This window comes from Oncorhynchus tshawytscha, linkage group LG11 (genome assembly GCF_018296145.1).
Source record: "Oncorhynchus tshawytscha isolate Ot180627B linkage group LG11, Otsh_v2.0, whole genome shotgun sequence".
Lineage (NCBI taxonomy): Eukaryota > Metazoa > Chordata > Actinopteri > Salmoniformes > Salmonidae > Oncorhynchus > Oncorhynchus tshawytscha.
This window is the reverse complement of record NC_056439.1, coordinates 186,084-201,735: the sequence shown is the minus strand read 5'-3', so window position 1 is coordinate 201,735 and position 15,652 is coordinate 186,084. Positions and strand designations below refer to the sequence as shown.

General features: G+C 48.0%; 1 protein-coding gene across 12 annotated transcripts in view; it reads left to right on the top strand.

Annotated features, from left to right (window-relative positions):
* LOC112234711 (type II inositol 3,4-bisphosphate 4-phosphatase) overlaps positions 1 to 15,652 on the top strand; it is a 266,070-nt gene that overhangs the window by 177,853 nt on the left and 72,565 nt on the right. For all 12 annotated transcript variants that reach the window (XR_006084508.1, XR_006084506.1, XR_006084507.1 and 9 more), the window contains 2 exons: positions 247 to 351; positions 3,380 to 3,488. Coding sequence is in view for 9 of the 12 variants with exons in the window: in XM_042329620.1 (XP_042185554.1) it covers positions 247 to 351; positions 3,380 to 3,488 (214 nt within the window). In the remaining 3 variants the exon portion in view is untranslated. The remainder of the gene's footprint in view (positions 1 to 246; positions 352 to 3,379; positions 3,489 to 15,652) is intronic.

Genomic DNA, 15,652 nt, shown 5'->3' with positions numbered 1-15,652 from the left:
TGAATTTGGTGCTTTCTGTGCATTCTTAGTTACATGATGCAGTGACGCTTTAAAGTTGAGCTAATAGTGTGGATTTGAGAGAGACCACTAAGCGTTGCAAGACCAGATGGGAAGGAGTGCTGGGTGTCACTGGGCTCTACTATGAGGCCTTCTACCTGACGTGGAAAGCCTCTTTCAGTTATAAACATCTTAATGGCTTGCAATGTGTCCAATACTGACACATCTTTTCTTTGCTATCTTTTCCAGGTCCGTCATTCAAGCCGAGCTGCAGCAAGGCCCAGAGGTATCTAGAGTTCATCCCTATCAACCTGCACACCCAGAGGATGAGGGTAACGTGTCCCAGACAAACAGGTGTGTGTCCAAATTGACCTATAAAGCATACGGGTTGTATTCATTAGGCACCAAAAACGGATTAAAACAGGGAAGGACTAGCTGGACTTGTCCAATAAGAAATGTACATTTTAGTTTTCAGGGTTATGGTGTGCCCTAATGAATATAACCCTGACTATTACAACTTCATGAGGGTTTTCCAGCTGCTGGGAATGAGCACTGGGGTCTTGAACGTCACCTACAGCCGCTACAGTTCAAGAGTTCACGTCCTTTGCTCTACTTCTTCTCTTGTCAGGAGAGCGCACAAGGCGCGGATCAGAGGCATCTGGGGTGCTGACAGGTGCACATTAACTCTGACAGACAGACCGACCGACAGACAATGGTCTAACGAAGCCCTACGCGTTTGTCCCTGAGAGGGAATACACAGAATAGCCTGCCTTTGAGCTTCCATCTCCCTCTACAACCAACCCCAATACTCACCTCTCTATTTCGGCCCTAGACTTGTCAAAATGCATTATGGCCGCTGACACGCTTCTACACGCTAGCTCTGGGATGAGCTCAATAACTGCGAACTCGCTAGCTCTTGGGGAATGTTCCTCAGTTTCGAGTTGTCTCGCCGTTTGATTGATTGTAAAGTTGAAGGCTAGACAAGCCTTGACACAGATCTCGACTACTCTGCACATCAGGGACAATAAGGAGAATAAAGGGAATGGAGCTGTTAGCGAAAACCATGACCACTGACTGACTGGTCAAAAAGAAGGGTTAGTCAGAAGTCTACCACCCCTGAGAAAGAGGGAGAATGTGTTGAAAGAGATCGTTCCTGGTTCAGTTCAGCTTGGTTTCTGCTGCCAAGTTTCAGAAGACATAATAGCTCTTGAAACACATGGTGATGCATTGTTTGTTGATAAAATGGCTTCCACGTAGTCTAGTCTGGTCACTCCCTTGGGCAGTTGTTTCCTTTGGGGTGAAAAACGATTCACTTTGACTTTGTCCATCCATGTAAATGACATCAACATCCTTTCTATTAGTCACCTAGTTTTCTGTGCTTGTCAGGAATTATAGTCGTATTTCCTCTAGTTTGGTCTTTCTTTCCTCCCAAACAAACCAAACCAAACCAAACCATGCATAGTTTTTGCATTTGGATTTGTGTTCCACTATTGATCATGTAGTGAGAGAATGAGAGAAGGTGACGATACTAGCGACTGGCGACTGGCTAGCGTGGGAGCACAGTATGATGAATCAGTCACCATTTATGGCATTTGAACGACAGACCATCTAGGGGCGATCACATCTGTGGCCATCTCGAGGAAGAGACATTCCCACAGATGTCCTAGGGTCACTGAAGCCAGGAGAGGTGTAAAGACAGACTTGAATCGTCGAAATTCATGTTTGGATTGTTTCAAGAGTTCAGGAAGAGCTACGAAGGTTGACATGTTTCAGTCGTAAGCGTATGGATTTATTGCTACAGAGAAACTGTCGATCTGTTCGCCGGATGGCAGATAGTTCAAAGAAGAGCAACACAGGTGTGCTCTTATCATACGGTGTTGAGGTGTGGTGATTAGATCCGAGAATGTGTGGGTTTTCATGTCTTTGTTGTACTGTTTGGGGCCATCAAAGTGAAGTTAATTAGACAATAGGAGATACAGGGAATTGGCGCTCTTGGAAGAATAAAAGTTGAGTTTTAACTTAGATCATGGAGTCATTGGTCAACCTGATATACGTTGGTACTGTCGTGGTGAATATTCTATGCTGTTAAGACTTATTGTTAAAAGGATATTTTGTATCCTTTTAATCGTGAAGATTTCTGGTGTTTGTCATTCTCAAATTGCATTCTTATTGCGTAACTGTAATAAATGTGATTACTTTTAAATGGATACGAATCGCAGTCCTCACATTTTTGAGTAATTTTCCTTGAATTATTATTTGGTGAAATGTCCAATGGTAAATGTTATTCACAATAGTCATAGCATAAATGCTTGGTCTAACTGTGCTAGGGTTAACTCAATAATAACTCTACTTAATGCTAAGACATTGATTGCAAGATATTAGCACCTTGTTCCTCAGCCTGTCAATAATTGCAGAGTGAGGAAACAGTGTTATGAACTCCATTTGGGCTATGTAAAAGGGACATTTTATCTCCCTTAACCCATTCCCATGTCCTGTTTAAGTATGAATTATTCAAATGTATCTCACCGGCCCGCAATAATTTCTCCTCCCAGGGAGAGAAAGACAGCCCCCCCCCTCCCCCACCCCACCCTACGGTTCTCCAGTCGATTTATGGGGGCGGAGAAGGGACACACTAGGAAATCAGCTAGAGCAAATTGGCCCGTGTGAGTGATGTTGTCGGCTCACCATTGTATTTCATTGTGTCGCTGTATGTTGTGAGGCAGTAGCCAATTAAGGGGAGCTGGGAAGTTTGAGAACCCAGGGGCTGAGCAGGGAGAGGTGGGGGACAATGGGGGACAATGGGGGCCATGTCGGCGACCATGGGATCATTAAGACGGAAGCGTGGGGCGAGTGCCAACCAATACCCTTCCCAACCTTCGCATTCAGAGCAGCTCTGTCAGTAATGCTGTCGACGGGACTTCTCAAACAGGACTTTCTGTGGCGGCTGGCTGGTCTGCCGTCCCAGAGGCCGTTCGTTAGCTGTCCTCCACCGCACTAAACCACCACAGTGGAGGATTCACACACACACACACACACACACACACACACACACACACACACACACACACACACACACACACACACACACACACACACACACACACACACTCATCACCACCTCTCCTCAGTCCACACAACTGTCAGACCTCATTACACATTCCAACAAAACCTTGTATGACTATTTTCCTGCGTCACAATTTTCCACCTTCCTTCTGAGGGAAAAAAGTTTATAGAAGTCTCATGTTTGTCTTTTTCTCAAACCCTCCCCTCCTTCTTGACCCCCCCTTCTTCATGTTCCCATCCCTTCCTCTCTACTTGGTGTATTGTACTGTACAACACAGTTCCCGCTAACCCCAGGCGGGACACCTTCTTGCCTCCCCAGATGCATTCTATGACGTGATCACGGTGGGGGCTCCAGCGGCCCACTTCCAGGGCTTTAAGGGCGGAGGGCTGCAGCGACTACTGAGCAGACATGAGGCAGAGAAGAAGAGGTGAGACAGCCTCATTATACAACACATACCATGCAGCAGAGACAGGGCTGCCTTGGAAAATAGATTCGTACCCAAATGCAACCCTCCTGATTAAATAAAGCGTTAAAGTGTCTTTGTCCAAAAAGGCACCATATTCCATGTATAGTACAGTGCACTACTTTTGGCCTGGGTATGGGGTGCCATTTTGGATTGGCCCACTTTACTGTGGAGAGGTATAGGATACTAACAGAGAAGGATGGATGTAAGTCTGTCTCTGACTGGATTTCATGTGAGGCTTGTTCTGCTAACGACAGGTGAATGTAGCAGGGCCAGCATTGGTAGTGACAGATTCATTTGGTCCTGACATCAGGATTTGATTTGTGCAAGTAGGGCTAGGCTACGCAGTACTGTTAGTGACAGCTGAGCTGGGAGGTTTGACTCAATTGGGATCTGCTCTGTTTGCCACTGACGGCTATATTTGACTGGTGGGGCGTAGGCCCTAATGCCGATGAGACTGTTGACTGACTCAGGCTTTTTGTATTTACTCACCGGCTTCTCTCTCTGTGCGGTGGCCATTTTGGATCTTCCAGGTCCCTTCGCAATAACCCTGAGTCGTCCCTATTGACACTCCGAGAGACTGTGATTGAATTGTGTCTGTTTGATTCAATTACTTAGCGCACATCGCGGGCTGTGGCTGTGTGCATGATGTAGAGTCTCTCTCTCTCTGACGGAGAAGACATGTCTAATTGGTATGTTCTCATTGAGTGGGGCCGTCACAGGCCTGACAAACACCCCGATGGGGGTAATATAGTGATGTAGGTGAACTGAGAACAGTGACAGTACAGTAACAGCCCCAACCACCATCCCCCATAACTATTCATAAAGCGTCTCATAGTAAGAAGTGCTGATCTAGGATCAGGCCCTCCCCTGTCCATTTCATCGAATTCGATATTATGTAAAATGCTAAACTGATCCTAGATCAGCACTCCCACTCTGAGACGTTTGAAGAATACAGCTTGGCCCTGGGGTTGTTAATCAAGATGGCCGCCTTAATGTCCTCCGATCTGAGATCAGCGTTTTGTATCTTGTCGACGTTTGCCCTTCCCATGCTGTAAGATGGAGGGGGGTTGTCATGGGTTCAACATGTGCCCACTTGAGTGATCCCTGAGGAAATGAGAAGTGATTTTCCACAAAGCTTCTCTGTCGAGTGCCGAGTCATTATGGACCATGTCAGAGCCAATTAGTTACACTGAGTTTAGAGCTCAACAAAGAAGAGGTGATGGAGAGAAAGAAAGAAAGAAAGAGAGAGAAAGAAAGAAAGAATGAAACCGAGAGAAAAGAAGTTTGAAGAAAAATAAGTTAGAGCATTTTTTTTTTAATGAACTGCACAAGCGAATTTGCCCAGTAGTCAACGCTTATCTGCTAGCAAACACTAGGATAAGAGTTAGCATATTTTGGGACAAAGAGAGTCCACTGAAGTAAAATCAATTGCTTTGAAAGAGAGATTAGACTGGGCAAGGAAGGAGTACCCAGGGATACTTTTTTTGTCTCATATTTGACTTAGCTAACTGTAGCTTATATTTTTCAATTTTCCGCCTGGCTAACCGAGGAACAACTGCCAAGCCCCGTCTCATTTCTGACCCGGAATCCAGTCATTTGTCAGTCATTTCCCTAAAATGGGATTTCATGCTCCTCTCCATGGTTATCTTGGATTTGCTTCATTGGCATTTTAATGGAGTTGCATGTTTTCTTTCAATGGGGGAAAATCAATTTCCGTGATTTAATGTTATGCCACGGTGGACACTTTTATTTTTTAAATTTTATTTTAATTATTATTTTACATTTTACCCCTTTTTCTCCACAATTTCGTGGTGTCCAATTGTTTAGTAGCTACTATCTTGTCTCATCGCTACAACTTCCGTACGGGCTCGGGAGAGACGAAGGTTGAAAGTCATGCGTCCTCCGATACACAACCCAACCAAGCTGCACTGCTTCTTAACACAGCGCGCATCCAACCCGGAAGCCAGCCGCACCAATGTGTCGGAGGAAACACCTTGCACCTGGCTACCTTGGTTAGCGCGCACTGCGCCCGGCCCACCACAGGAGTCGCTGGTGCGCGATGAGACAAGGATATCCCTACCGGCCAAGCCCTCCCTAACCCGGACGATGCTAGGGCCAATTGTGTGTCGCCCCACGGACCTCCCGGTGAGCCTGGGTGCGAACCCAGAGTCTCTGGTGGCACAGCTGGCGCTGCAGTATAGCGCCCTTAACCACTGCGCCACCCGGGAGGCCCGGGACACTTTTATTTTGACTCGAGCATATCTGCCAAGAGGTGCTCTTCAATGTGCTGTTGAAGACCGTGTTTAGTGTTTTGAAATAAATTGAAATTAAGTCATGTTATGAAAATAGATAGCGAGGTTAGACCTAATCTGTAGACACACACAGACAGACACCCTGCCTTTGAACAAGAGCCTTTTGTAATCGTCTTTGATTAAAGGGAACAATAGTCTAGATGTGAGACTTGACTGTTCAATGACATATAAATGAATCAAAGGGAGGAGAGGAAAAATGAAAAACCTGGAGGTGGAACCAGGAGGGCAAAAAAAGAGCCATTCATCTCGGGAAGGGGAGGGGAAGGGGGAGACGAGAGAGGAGAGGAGAGCGGAGAGGGAGGGGAGAGGAGAGGAGAGAGGAGAGAGCAGGGATGGATGGAGGGAGGGGAGGAGAGAGAGGGGAGAGGGAGGGGAGAGAGGAGAGGAGAGCGGAGAGGGAGGGGAGAGGAGAGGAGGGGAGAGAGGGGAGAGGGAGAGGGTAGAGGAGAGGAGAGAGCAGGGATGGATGGAGGGAGGGGAGAGGAGAGAGGGGAGAGCAGGGATGGATGTAGGGAGGGGAGAGGAGAGGAGAGGAGGGAGGGAGGGGAGAGAGGAGAGGAGGGAGGAGAGAGGAGAGGAGAGAGCAGGGATGGATGGAGGGAGGGGAGGGGAGAGGAGAGGAGAGCGGAGAGGGAGGGGAGAGCAGAGAGGGAGGGGAGAGCGGAGAGGAGTGGAGATGGGAGAGACGGTGAAGAGAGAGATTGGGTAGGGAAGGAAGCGGGGATAGAAGAGGAGTGTGCAAAAGAGAGGGATGCGAGAGAGGGTGAGAGATGGGGAGAGGGAGAGAGAGCGGGATGGGAGCAACAGCCGGAGCCAGCGGTATTCTTAGTATGGGGCCTTGAAAGGAAGTTAAATTAACAGCTGCACTTCGGGCCCCATCAGTATCCTACAAAGCTATTTACATACAGGGCAGGTGCATTTAGCTTTCATTAATGCCTTCCACCCAAATGGCTGTTTGAAAAGTCACCGATTTTCTTTTTTCCTTCTTTTTAATTGAACCCTGTAGACGTTGCAGACTAATCTTTCTTTAACAAGCCCCTCCTTTGAATCATTTGGCTTTTTGTACAGTGATAAGAGACGCTTACTTTGGCTGGAGCCCAGGTTTATTTAATGTGCATCATCAGGATCTGTAAGGGGGAACACTGCTGGGCTGAGGTTGAAGCACTTCTTGTTTTTATACAGTACTCTCTCGTTCTCTCCAATTGTGTGTGTGCTTCTGTGTACATGCACTGGGCCCCAGCATGAGGGCTTTGCCAGCTTATGAGGTCAGGTGTAGTGTGTGTGTGTCTGTGCAGGCTGTGCTGTGTTGCTCCTTCGCTGTTCGCACTGCCGAGTATCTGACCTTTATTGTTGTGGGGCCGCCGTCTGCTCAGGCAACACTGCCTAATGGTCATTTTGGGGTTTGGAGGGGAGCAGCAGTCACAGCAGGGACAGTTTGGTTCAGGCTATAATACATACACCTACTAGAGTCCCCTGATGTCAAGGTTTAACTTCACTTGCAAAACTCTGTCCAACTAAATAGGGTGTGTGTGTGTGATTCCCAGGTGTTAGTTGAAACAGACAGATGCCTATTGGTTTCAAAGAGAGGACCTTGGCAGTTGTTTTATTGTATTTAACCAGGTAGGCTAGTTGAGAACAAGTTCTCATTTACAACTGCGACCTGGCCAAGATAAAGCAAAGCAGTGCGACAAAAAAAACACAGAGTTACACAAAAACAAACGTACAGTCAATATGTCACGGTCTTCCTCCTCTTCATCTGAAGAGGAGTGGCGAGAAGGATCAGAGGACCAATATGCAGCGTGGTATGTGTTCATAGTGAATTTTAATAAAGAGAACACTATATACAAAAGAGTAACAAAAAACAATAAACCAAATACGACTGTGAAGCTACAAATGAGACCTGTGCTGACACAAGCCACTAACATAGACAATCCCCCACAAACACACAGTGCAACCCAGGCTACCTAAGTATGATTCTCAATCAGAGACAACTAATGACACCTGCCTCTGATTGAGAACCATACTAGGCCGAAACATAGAAATCCCCAAATCATAGAAAATCAAACAGACTGCCCACCCAACTCACGCCCTGACCATACTAACTAAATACAAAACAAAGGAAATAAAGGTCAGAACGTGACAGTAGCCCCCCCCAAAGGTGCGGACTCCGGCCGCAAAACCTTGACCTATAGGGGAGGGTCTGGGTGGGCGTCTGTCCGCGGTGGCGGCTCTGGCGCGGGACGCGGACCCCACTTCACCATTGTCTTAGTCCGCCTTATTGTCCGCCTCCGTGGCTTTCTCACCATGGCCACCCTTCTCAATGACCCCACTGGACAGAGGGGCAGCTCGGGACAGAGGTGGGGCAGCTGCTCGGGACAGAGGTGGGGCAGCTGCTCGGGACAGAGGTGGGGCAGCTGCTCGGGACAGAGGTGGGGCAGCTGCTCGGGACAGAGGTGGGGCAGCTGCTCGGGACAGAGGTGGGGCAGCTGCTCGGGGCAGCTGCTCGGGGCAGAGGTGGGGCAGCTGCTCGGGGCAGAGGGGCAGCTCTGGGCAGAGGGGCTCCGGCAGCGGCGCCGGACAGGCGGGAGGCTCCGGCAGCGGCGCCGGACAGGCGGGAGGCTCCGGCAGCGGCGCCGGACAGGCGGGAGGCTCCGGCAGCGGCGCCGGACAGGCGGGAGGCTCCGGCAGCGGCGCCGGACAGGCGGGAGGCTCCGGCAGCGGCGCCGGACAGGCAGGACCACCTGCAGGGAGGAGACAGAGAGACAGCCTGGTGCGTGGGGCTGCCATAGGAACCACCAGGCTGGGGAGACCTTCAGGAGGCTTGGTGTTAGGAGGAGGCACCTGAAGGACAGTGCTGTGGGGGAGCACTGGAGCTCTGGTGCGCAACCTTGGCACCACTTCCCCAGGCTGGACAACTACTCTAGCCCGGACCCTCCAGAGTGCAGGCACAGGTTGAACCAGGCTGTGGGTAAGCACGGGAGATCTAGTGCTCACTACACGCACCTCTCCCTTAGGCTCCATTCCCACATTTGCCCGGCACGAGCGGAGCGCAGGCAGAGGACGCACTGCACCCTCCCAGCGCCCCGGAGACACAGCACGCAGAGCCGGCGCAGGATACCCTGGACCAAAACTGCGTACCGGCGACCAGACCCGCTGAGCAGGCACCATACGCCCTGGCTCGATGCCCACACTCGCATGGCACTTTCGGGGCTGCCCTATAGCGCACCGGGCTATGGGCACGTACTGGCGACACCGTGCGCTTAACCGCATAACACGGTGCTGACCAGTAACGCGCTGCTTATAATAAGAACGAGGAGTGAGCTCAGGTCTGCTACCTGGCTTAGTACCACACCTCGTCTGCCCCCCCCCCAAAAAAAATTTGGGGGCTGCCTCTCGTACCTGTCGCACTGCCGTGCTGCCTCCTCATATCGCCGCCGCTCAGCTTTCGCTGCCTCCAGCTCTGCTTTGGGGCGGCGATATTCCCCAGCCTGTGCCCAGGGTCCCTCTCCGTTCAGTATCTCCTCCCATGTCCAGGAGTCCTGTGATGCTGGCCGCTGTTGTTGCTGCTGCTGCTGCTGTCGTCGCTGTCTTTTACCACGCCGCTTGGTCCTTGGTAGGTGGGTGATTCTGTAACGGTTCTCTTGTGGTGAAGGAGAGGCGGACCAAAACGCAGCGTGGTGGTTATTCATGTTTTTTTTAATGAAGACGCTATACATGAATAAACTAACGAAAACAATAAACGTGAGAACTCAAACCAGCCCTCTCTGGTGCAAACACAAAGACAGGAACAATCCCCCACAAACACACAGTGCAACCCAGGCTACCTAAGTATGATTCTCAATCAGAGACAACTAATGACACCTGCCTCTGATTGAGAACCATACTAGGCCGAAACATAGAAATCCCCAAATCATAGAAAATCTAACATAGACTGCCCACCCAACTCACGCCCTGACCATACTAACTAAATACAAAACAAAGGAAATAAAGGTCAGAACGTGACACAATAACACAGTAGAAAAATCTATATGCAGTGTGTGCAAATGTAGTAAGATTAGGGAGGTAAGGCAGTAAATAGGTCATAGTGGTGAAATAATTACAATTTAGCAATGAAACACTGGAGTGATAGATGTGCAAGTAAAGATACTGGGGTGCAAAGGAGCAAAATAAGTTGCGTACTAGAACCAATAGTGAACTGATTAACACTATCTTGTTCAAACACAGGCTGTTCTGGCATCAGGCTGTCTGTCTGTGTGATGGCGAAGGGCAGTAGCCCTGGTCAGATGTAAGAAACTGTCTATTTAATTTCATATTACTATGCTCCTGTCCTCCTATATGATAGTGTGGGTTTTGACAGTAGCCCTGGTCAGATCTACAGTAAGGACTGGTCTGAAATCAGTGCCTAGAGAGTGGCTGTTGATCCTGGTCTGATTTGAGAAACAGTTCTAAGATCAGTTGCTATCCAGCACTGTCTTACGACAAACTGGGCTTTGTGGAACGAGACCTGAGTAACCAATGGACACAATCTTGTTCAAACACAGGCTGTTCTGGCATCAGTCTGGTGCAGGTTGTATGTCTGTTTGATGGAGGAGGACTTTGACAGTGGCCCTATTATTTGGTCTGCGATCAGTTGCATTCCAGCCTTGTCTCTATGACGGAGTGGGTTTTGGCAACAGCATTGGTCTGTTCAGGTCCACGCTAGTCTAGGATCAGTTGCTATCCAGTCCTCTCACTTATGACAGCGTGGGCATTGGCAGTAACCAGACTGGTCTAGGATCAGTTGCTATCCTGTCCTCTCACTTATGACAGAGTGGGCTTTGGCAGTGAGCAGCCTGGTCTAGGATCAGTTGCCCTACAGTGCCAGGCCTGTCTTTGTCTCAATGACAGAGTGTGTTTTTTGGCCCGAGGAGTTGTGGGCCTCAGTCCTGCCGTCCTCCGATGCAGTGTTCTGCTCCTGCTGGCTGTCAACAGCAGGCCTGGAAGCTCTTCATTAATTTCCTTCCCCACTATTAATTAGCCATGAGCCAGAGACACGGGCTTAATTAGAGAAGAGAGGCTGCTGCTTCTTCTTCTTCTCCTCCTTTTTCTCTTTCCCTCTCTCCCTCTCATTACTGTCATAAGCAATTCCCATTGATCGTTTAGGAACATCAAGGGAGGACGTTTTGCTAGACTGCTTACTATTTGCTAGTTTTGATAAGTCCTCCTAATAGGTCGGTCTAGAGTGGGTGGGTGGATGCTCCAGGGCGGAGAGCGAGGTGTGGGATAGCTAGCCCACTAGGGAGGCTGTGTCTGGGGGAGAGTTGGGTCGATAAAGACCCCCCCCCCTCACCCCCTCCTGGGAGGTTCTGGTTCTCTCAGATGTAACCTACCGGAGATATAAGATCATCTGCAGAGTAGTAACGTGTATACAAACATGTATTTTACATTAAACTAGCTAGCTTGTGGCTCAGCAAATTGCCAGTAGACGCTAAGAAACACAGCCAAAATCCTTTGCTTCTTGATTAAACACCTAACAACAACATTCCTCCACCATTGTATGGTGGATGTTCTAGCTGTGTCTGAATCCTGGCTTAGGAAGACCACCAAAAAATTTTATTAATTCCAAACTACAACATTTTCAGACAAGATAGAACTGCCAAAGGGGGCGGTGTAGCAATCTACTGCAAAGATAACCTGCAGAGTTCTGTCCTACTATCCAGGTCTGTACCCAAACAATTTGAACTTCTACTTTTAAAAATCCACCTCTCTAAAAACAAGTCTCTCACCGTTGCCGCCTGCTATAGACCATCCTCTGCCCCCAGCTGTGCTCTGGACACCATATGTGAACTGATTGCCCCCCATCTATCTTCAGAGTTCGTGCTGCTAGGCGACCTAAACTGGAACATGCTTAACACCCCAGCCATGCTACAATCTAAACTTGATGCCCTCAATCTCACACAAATTATCAATGAACCTACCAGGTACCTCCCCAAAGCCTTAAACACGGGCACCCTCATAGATATCATCCAAACCAACTTCCCCTCTAAATACACCTCTGCTGTCTTCAACCAAGATCTCAGCAATCACTGCCTCATTGCCTGCATCTGTAATGGGTCAGCGGTCAAACGACCTCCACTCATCACTGTAAAACGCTCCCTGAAACACTTCTGCGAGCAGGCCTTTCTAATCGACCTGGCCGGGGTATCCTGGAAGGATATTGATCTCATCCCGTCAGTAGAGGATGCCTGGATATTTTTTTTAAATGCCTTCCTAACCATCTTAAATAAACATGCCCCATTCAAGAAATTTAGAACCAGGAACAGATATACCCCTTGGTTCTCCCCAGACCTGACTGCCCTTAACCAACACAAAAACATCCTATGGCGTTCTGCATTAGCATCGAACAGCCCCCGTGATATGCAGCTGTTCAGGGAAGCTAGAAACCATTATACACAGGCAGTTAGAAAAGCCAAGGCTAGCTTTTTCAAGCAGAAATTTGCTTCCTGCAACACTAACTCAAAAAAGTTCTGGGACACTGTAAAGTCCATGGAGAATAAGAACACCTCCTCCCAGCTGCCCACTGCACTGAAGATAGGAAACACTGTCACCACTGATAAATCCACCGTAATTGAGAATTTCAATAAGCATTTTTCTACGGCTGGCCATGCTTTCCACCTGGTTACTCCTACCCCGGTCAACAGCACTGCACCCCCAACAGCAACTCGCCCAAGCCTTCCCCATTTCTCCTTCTCCCAAATCCATTCAGCTGATGTTCTGAAAGAGCTGCAAAATCTGGACCCCTACAAATCAGCCGGGCTAGACAATCTGGACCCTTTCTTTCTAAAATTATCTGCCGAAATTGTTGCCACCCCTATTACTAGCCTGTTCAACCTCTCTTTCGTGTCGTCTGAGATTCCCAAAGATTGGAAAGCAGCTGCGGTCATCCCCCTCTTCAAAGGTGGGGACACTCTTGACCCAAACTGCTACAGACCTATATCTATCCTACCGTGCCTTTCTAAGCCGAGTCAACAAACAGATTACCGACCATTTCGAATCTCACCATACCTTCTCTGCTATGCAATCTGGTTTCAGAGCTGTTCATGGGTGCACCTCAGCCACGCTCAAGGTCCTAAACGATATCTTAACCGCCATCGATAAGAAACATTACTGTGCAGCCGTATTCATTGATCTGGCCAAGGCTTTCGACTCTGTCAATCACCACATCCTCATCGGCAGACTCGACAGCCTTGGTTTCTCAAATGATTGCCTCGCCTGGTTCACCAACTACTTCTCTGATAGAGTTCAGTGTGTCAAATCGGAGGGTCTGCTGTCCGGACCTCTGGCAGTCTCTATGGGGGTGCCACAGGGTTCAATTCTTGGACCGACTCTTCTCTGTATACATCAATGAGGTCGCTCTTGCTGCTGGTGAGTCTCTGATCCACCTCTACGCAGACGACACCATTCTGTATACTTCCGGCCCTTCTTTGGACACTGTGTTAACAACCCTCCAGGCAAGCTTCAATGCCATACAACTCTCCTTCCGTGGCCTCCAATTGCTCTTAAATACAAGTAAAACTAAATGGATGCTCTTCAACCAATCGCTACCTGCACCTACCCGCCTGTCAAACATCACTACTCTGGACGGCTCTGACTTAGAATACGTGGACAACTACAAATACTTAGGTGTCTGGTTAGACTGTAAACTCTCCTTCCAGACCCATATCAAACATCTCCAATCCAAAGTTAAATCTAGAATTGGCTTTCTATTTCGCAACAAAGCATCCTTCACTCATGCTGCCAAACATACCCTTGTAAAACTGACCATCCTACCAATCCTCGACTTTGGCGATGTCATTTACAAAATAGCCTCCAATACCCTACTCAACAAATTGGATGCAGTCTATCACAGTGCAATCCGTTTTGTCACCAAAGCCCCATATACTACCCACCATTGCGACCTGTACGCTCTCGTTGGCTGGCCCTCGCTTCATACTCGTCGCCAAACCCACTGGCTCCATGTCATCTACAAGACCCTGCTAGGTAAAGTCCCCCTTATCTCAGCTCGCTGGTCACCATAGCATCTCCCACCTGTAGCACACGCTCCAGCAGGTATATCTCTCTAGTCACCCCCAAAACCAATTCTTTCTTTGGCTGCCTCTCCTTCCAGTTCTCTGCTGCCAATGACTGGAACGAACTACAAAAATCTCTGAAACTGGAAACACTTATCTCCCTCACTAGCTTTAAGCACCAACTGTCAGAGCAGCTCACAGATTACTGTACCTGTACATAGCCCACCTATAATTTAGCCCAAACAACTACCTCTTTCCCAACTGTATTTAATTTTTATTTATTTATTTATTTTGCTCCTTTGCACCCCATTATTTTTATTTCTACTTTGCACATTCTTCCATTGCAAAACTACCATTCCAGTGTTTTACTTGCTATATTGTATTTACTTTGCCACCATGGCCTTTTTTGCCTTTACCTCCCTTCTCACCTCATTTGCTCACATTGTATATAGACTTGTTTATACTGTATTATTGACTGTATGTTTGTTTTACTCCATGTGTAACTCTGTGTCGTTGTATCTGTCGAACTGCTTTGCTTTATCTTGGCCAGGTCGCAATTGTAAATGTGAACTTGTTCTCAACTTGCCTACCTGGTTAAATAAAGGTAAAATAAAATTAAAACATTTAAAAAAATTGTAAACAAGGATATTCCAGGTCGGGTATCCATTTTCAAGCTTTTCCCTTTACAAGCAGGGTTTCTGTTCGCTTCACTGTGCTTGTCGGCAGCCATCTTGGCTTTGGTGGAAGCTAGCTTGCTTATTGGACTGACAGGACATCCTGATGAGGAATTTATGGTTTCCCTCCAATAACCAGCTCCGATATAGGTCAATGCTCTCCTGTGGCATCAGGCGGTAGGGACCATGTGTAAACACTGATTATCCACAGCACAGGATACCTAATGGCTGGATTTGTACTTATGAGTCAACAGTGTTGTTATGCAGCTGGAATTAGCTCATGAGTCTCTGTCTGCCTCACTCACTCACTCAGACAATGGCGTTTTTCCGGTGGTATTCTGTTTTATTGATCTTCTTCCATTTGTACCCTCCTGCATAATGTGGTAATATGAACTCCGACTCAAAGAGAATGCCCAAGTTTTAACGAAATGACTTACGTAAGTTATCATTCAAACAAATGTTGGCTTTTTTCCTAGTATTCCCTAGTAACTTCCCTAGTAATTGACTATAGGCTACTCTGTAGAGATGGGATAAGATGGTACTGGATCTTATAAGAGGCCGAAGTCTGATTGTCTATGGGTTGCAGCGGGTGGCCTATCTCCAGAGAACTCATTAGCCGTAATGACAAGGCCAGGGTTTGTTAGCACTAACCAATCAGATGCTACATTGGCAGCAGCTAGCTAGCCCCCAGTACACCTGAAGTAATAAAGGTCCCCAGGTTTTGGCACTGTACGGATGAAGCAGGTAGAGGATGTGTCATAAAAGATTGCTTTGAGGACTCTTCTACTCGCTCTCTCGTTCTCAAGACATTCACTCTTTCAGTCTTCAGTCAGTTATGCTTTGGGATCTGGCTCCAGGGTCTGGCCTACATACAGGCTGTTCAGAGCTGAATCTAAACGAGCTGGGAGGGTTGACTGCCTCAAATCGCTGCCTCGTTAACGCACGCTCTTGGTCTGATGGCAGGAAATCACTGTGGAGAACTCAATGAAAGTCATTGAAACTTTACTTGAGGTGAACGTTTGATTGGGACTGATGTGCCCTGAATCTATGAACGGACAAAACACGTTTCATCTGAGGGTGGAACGCTTCCC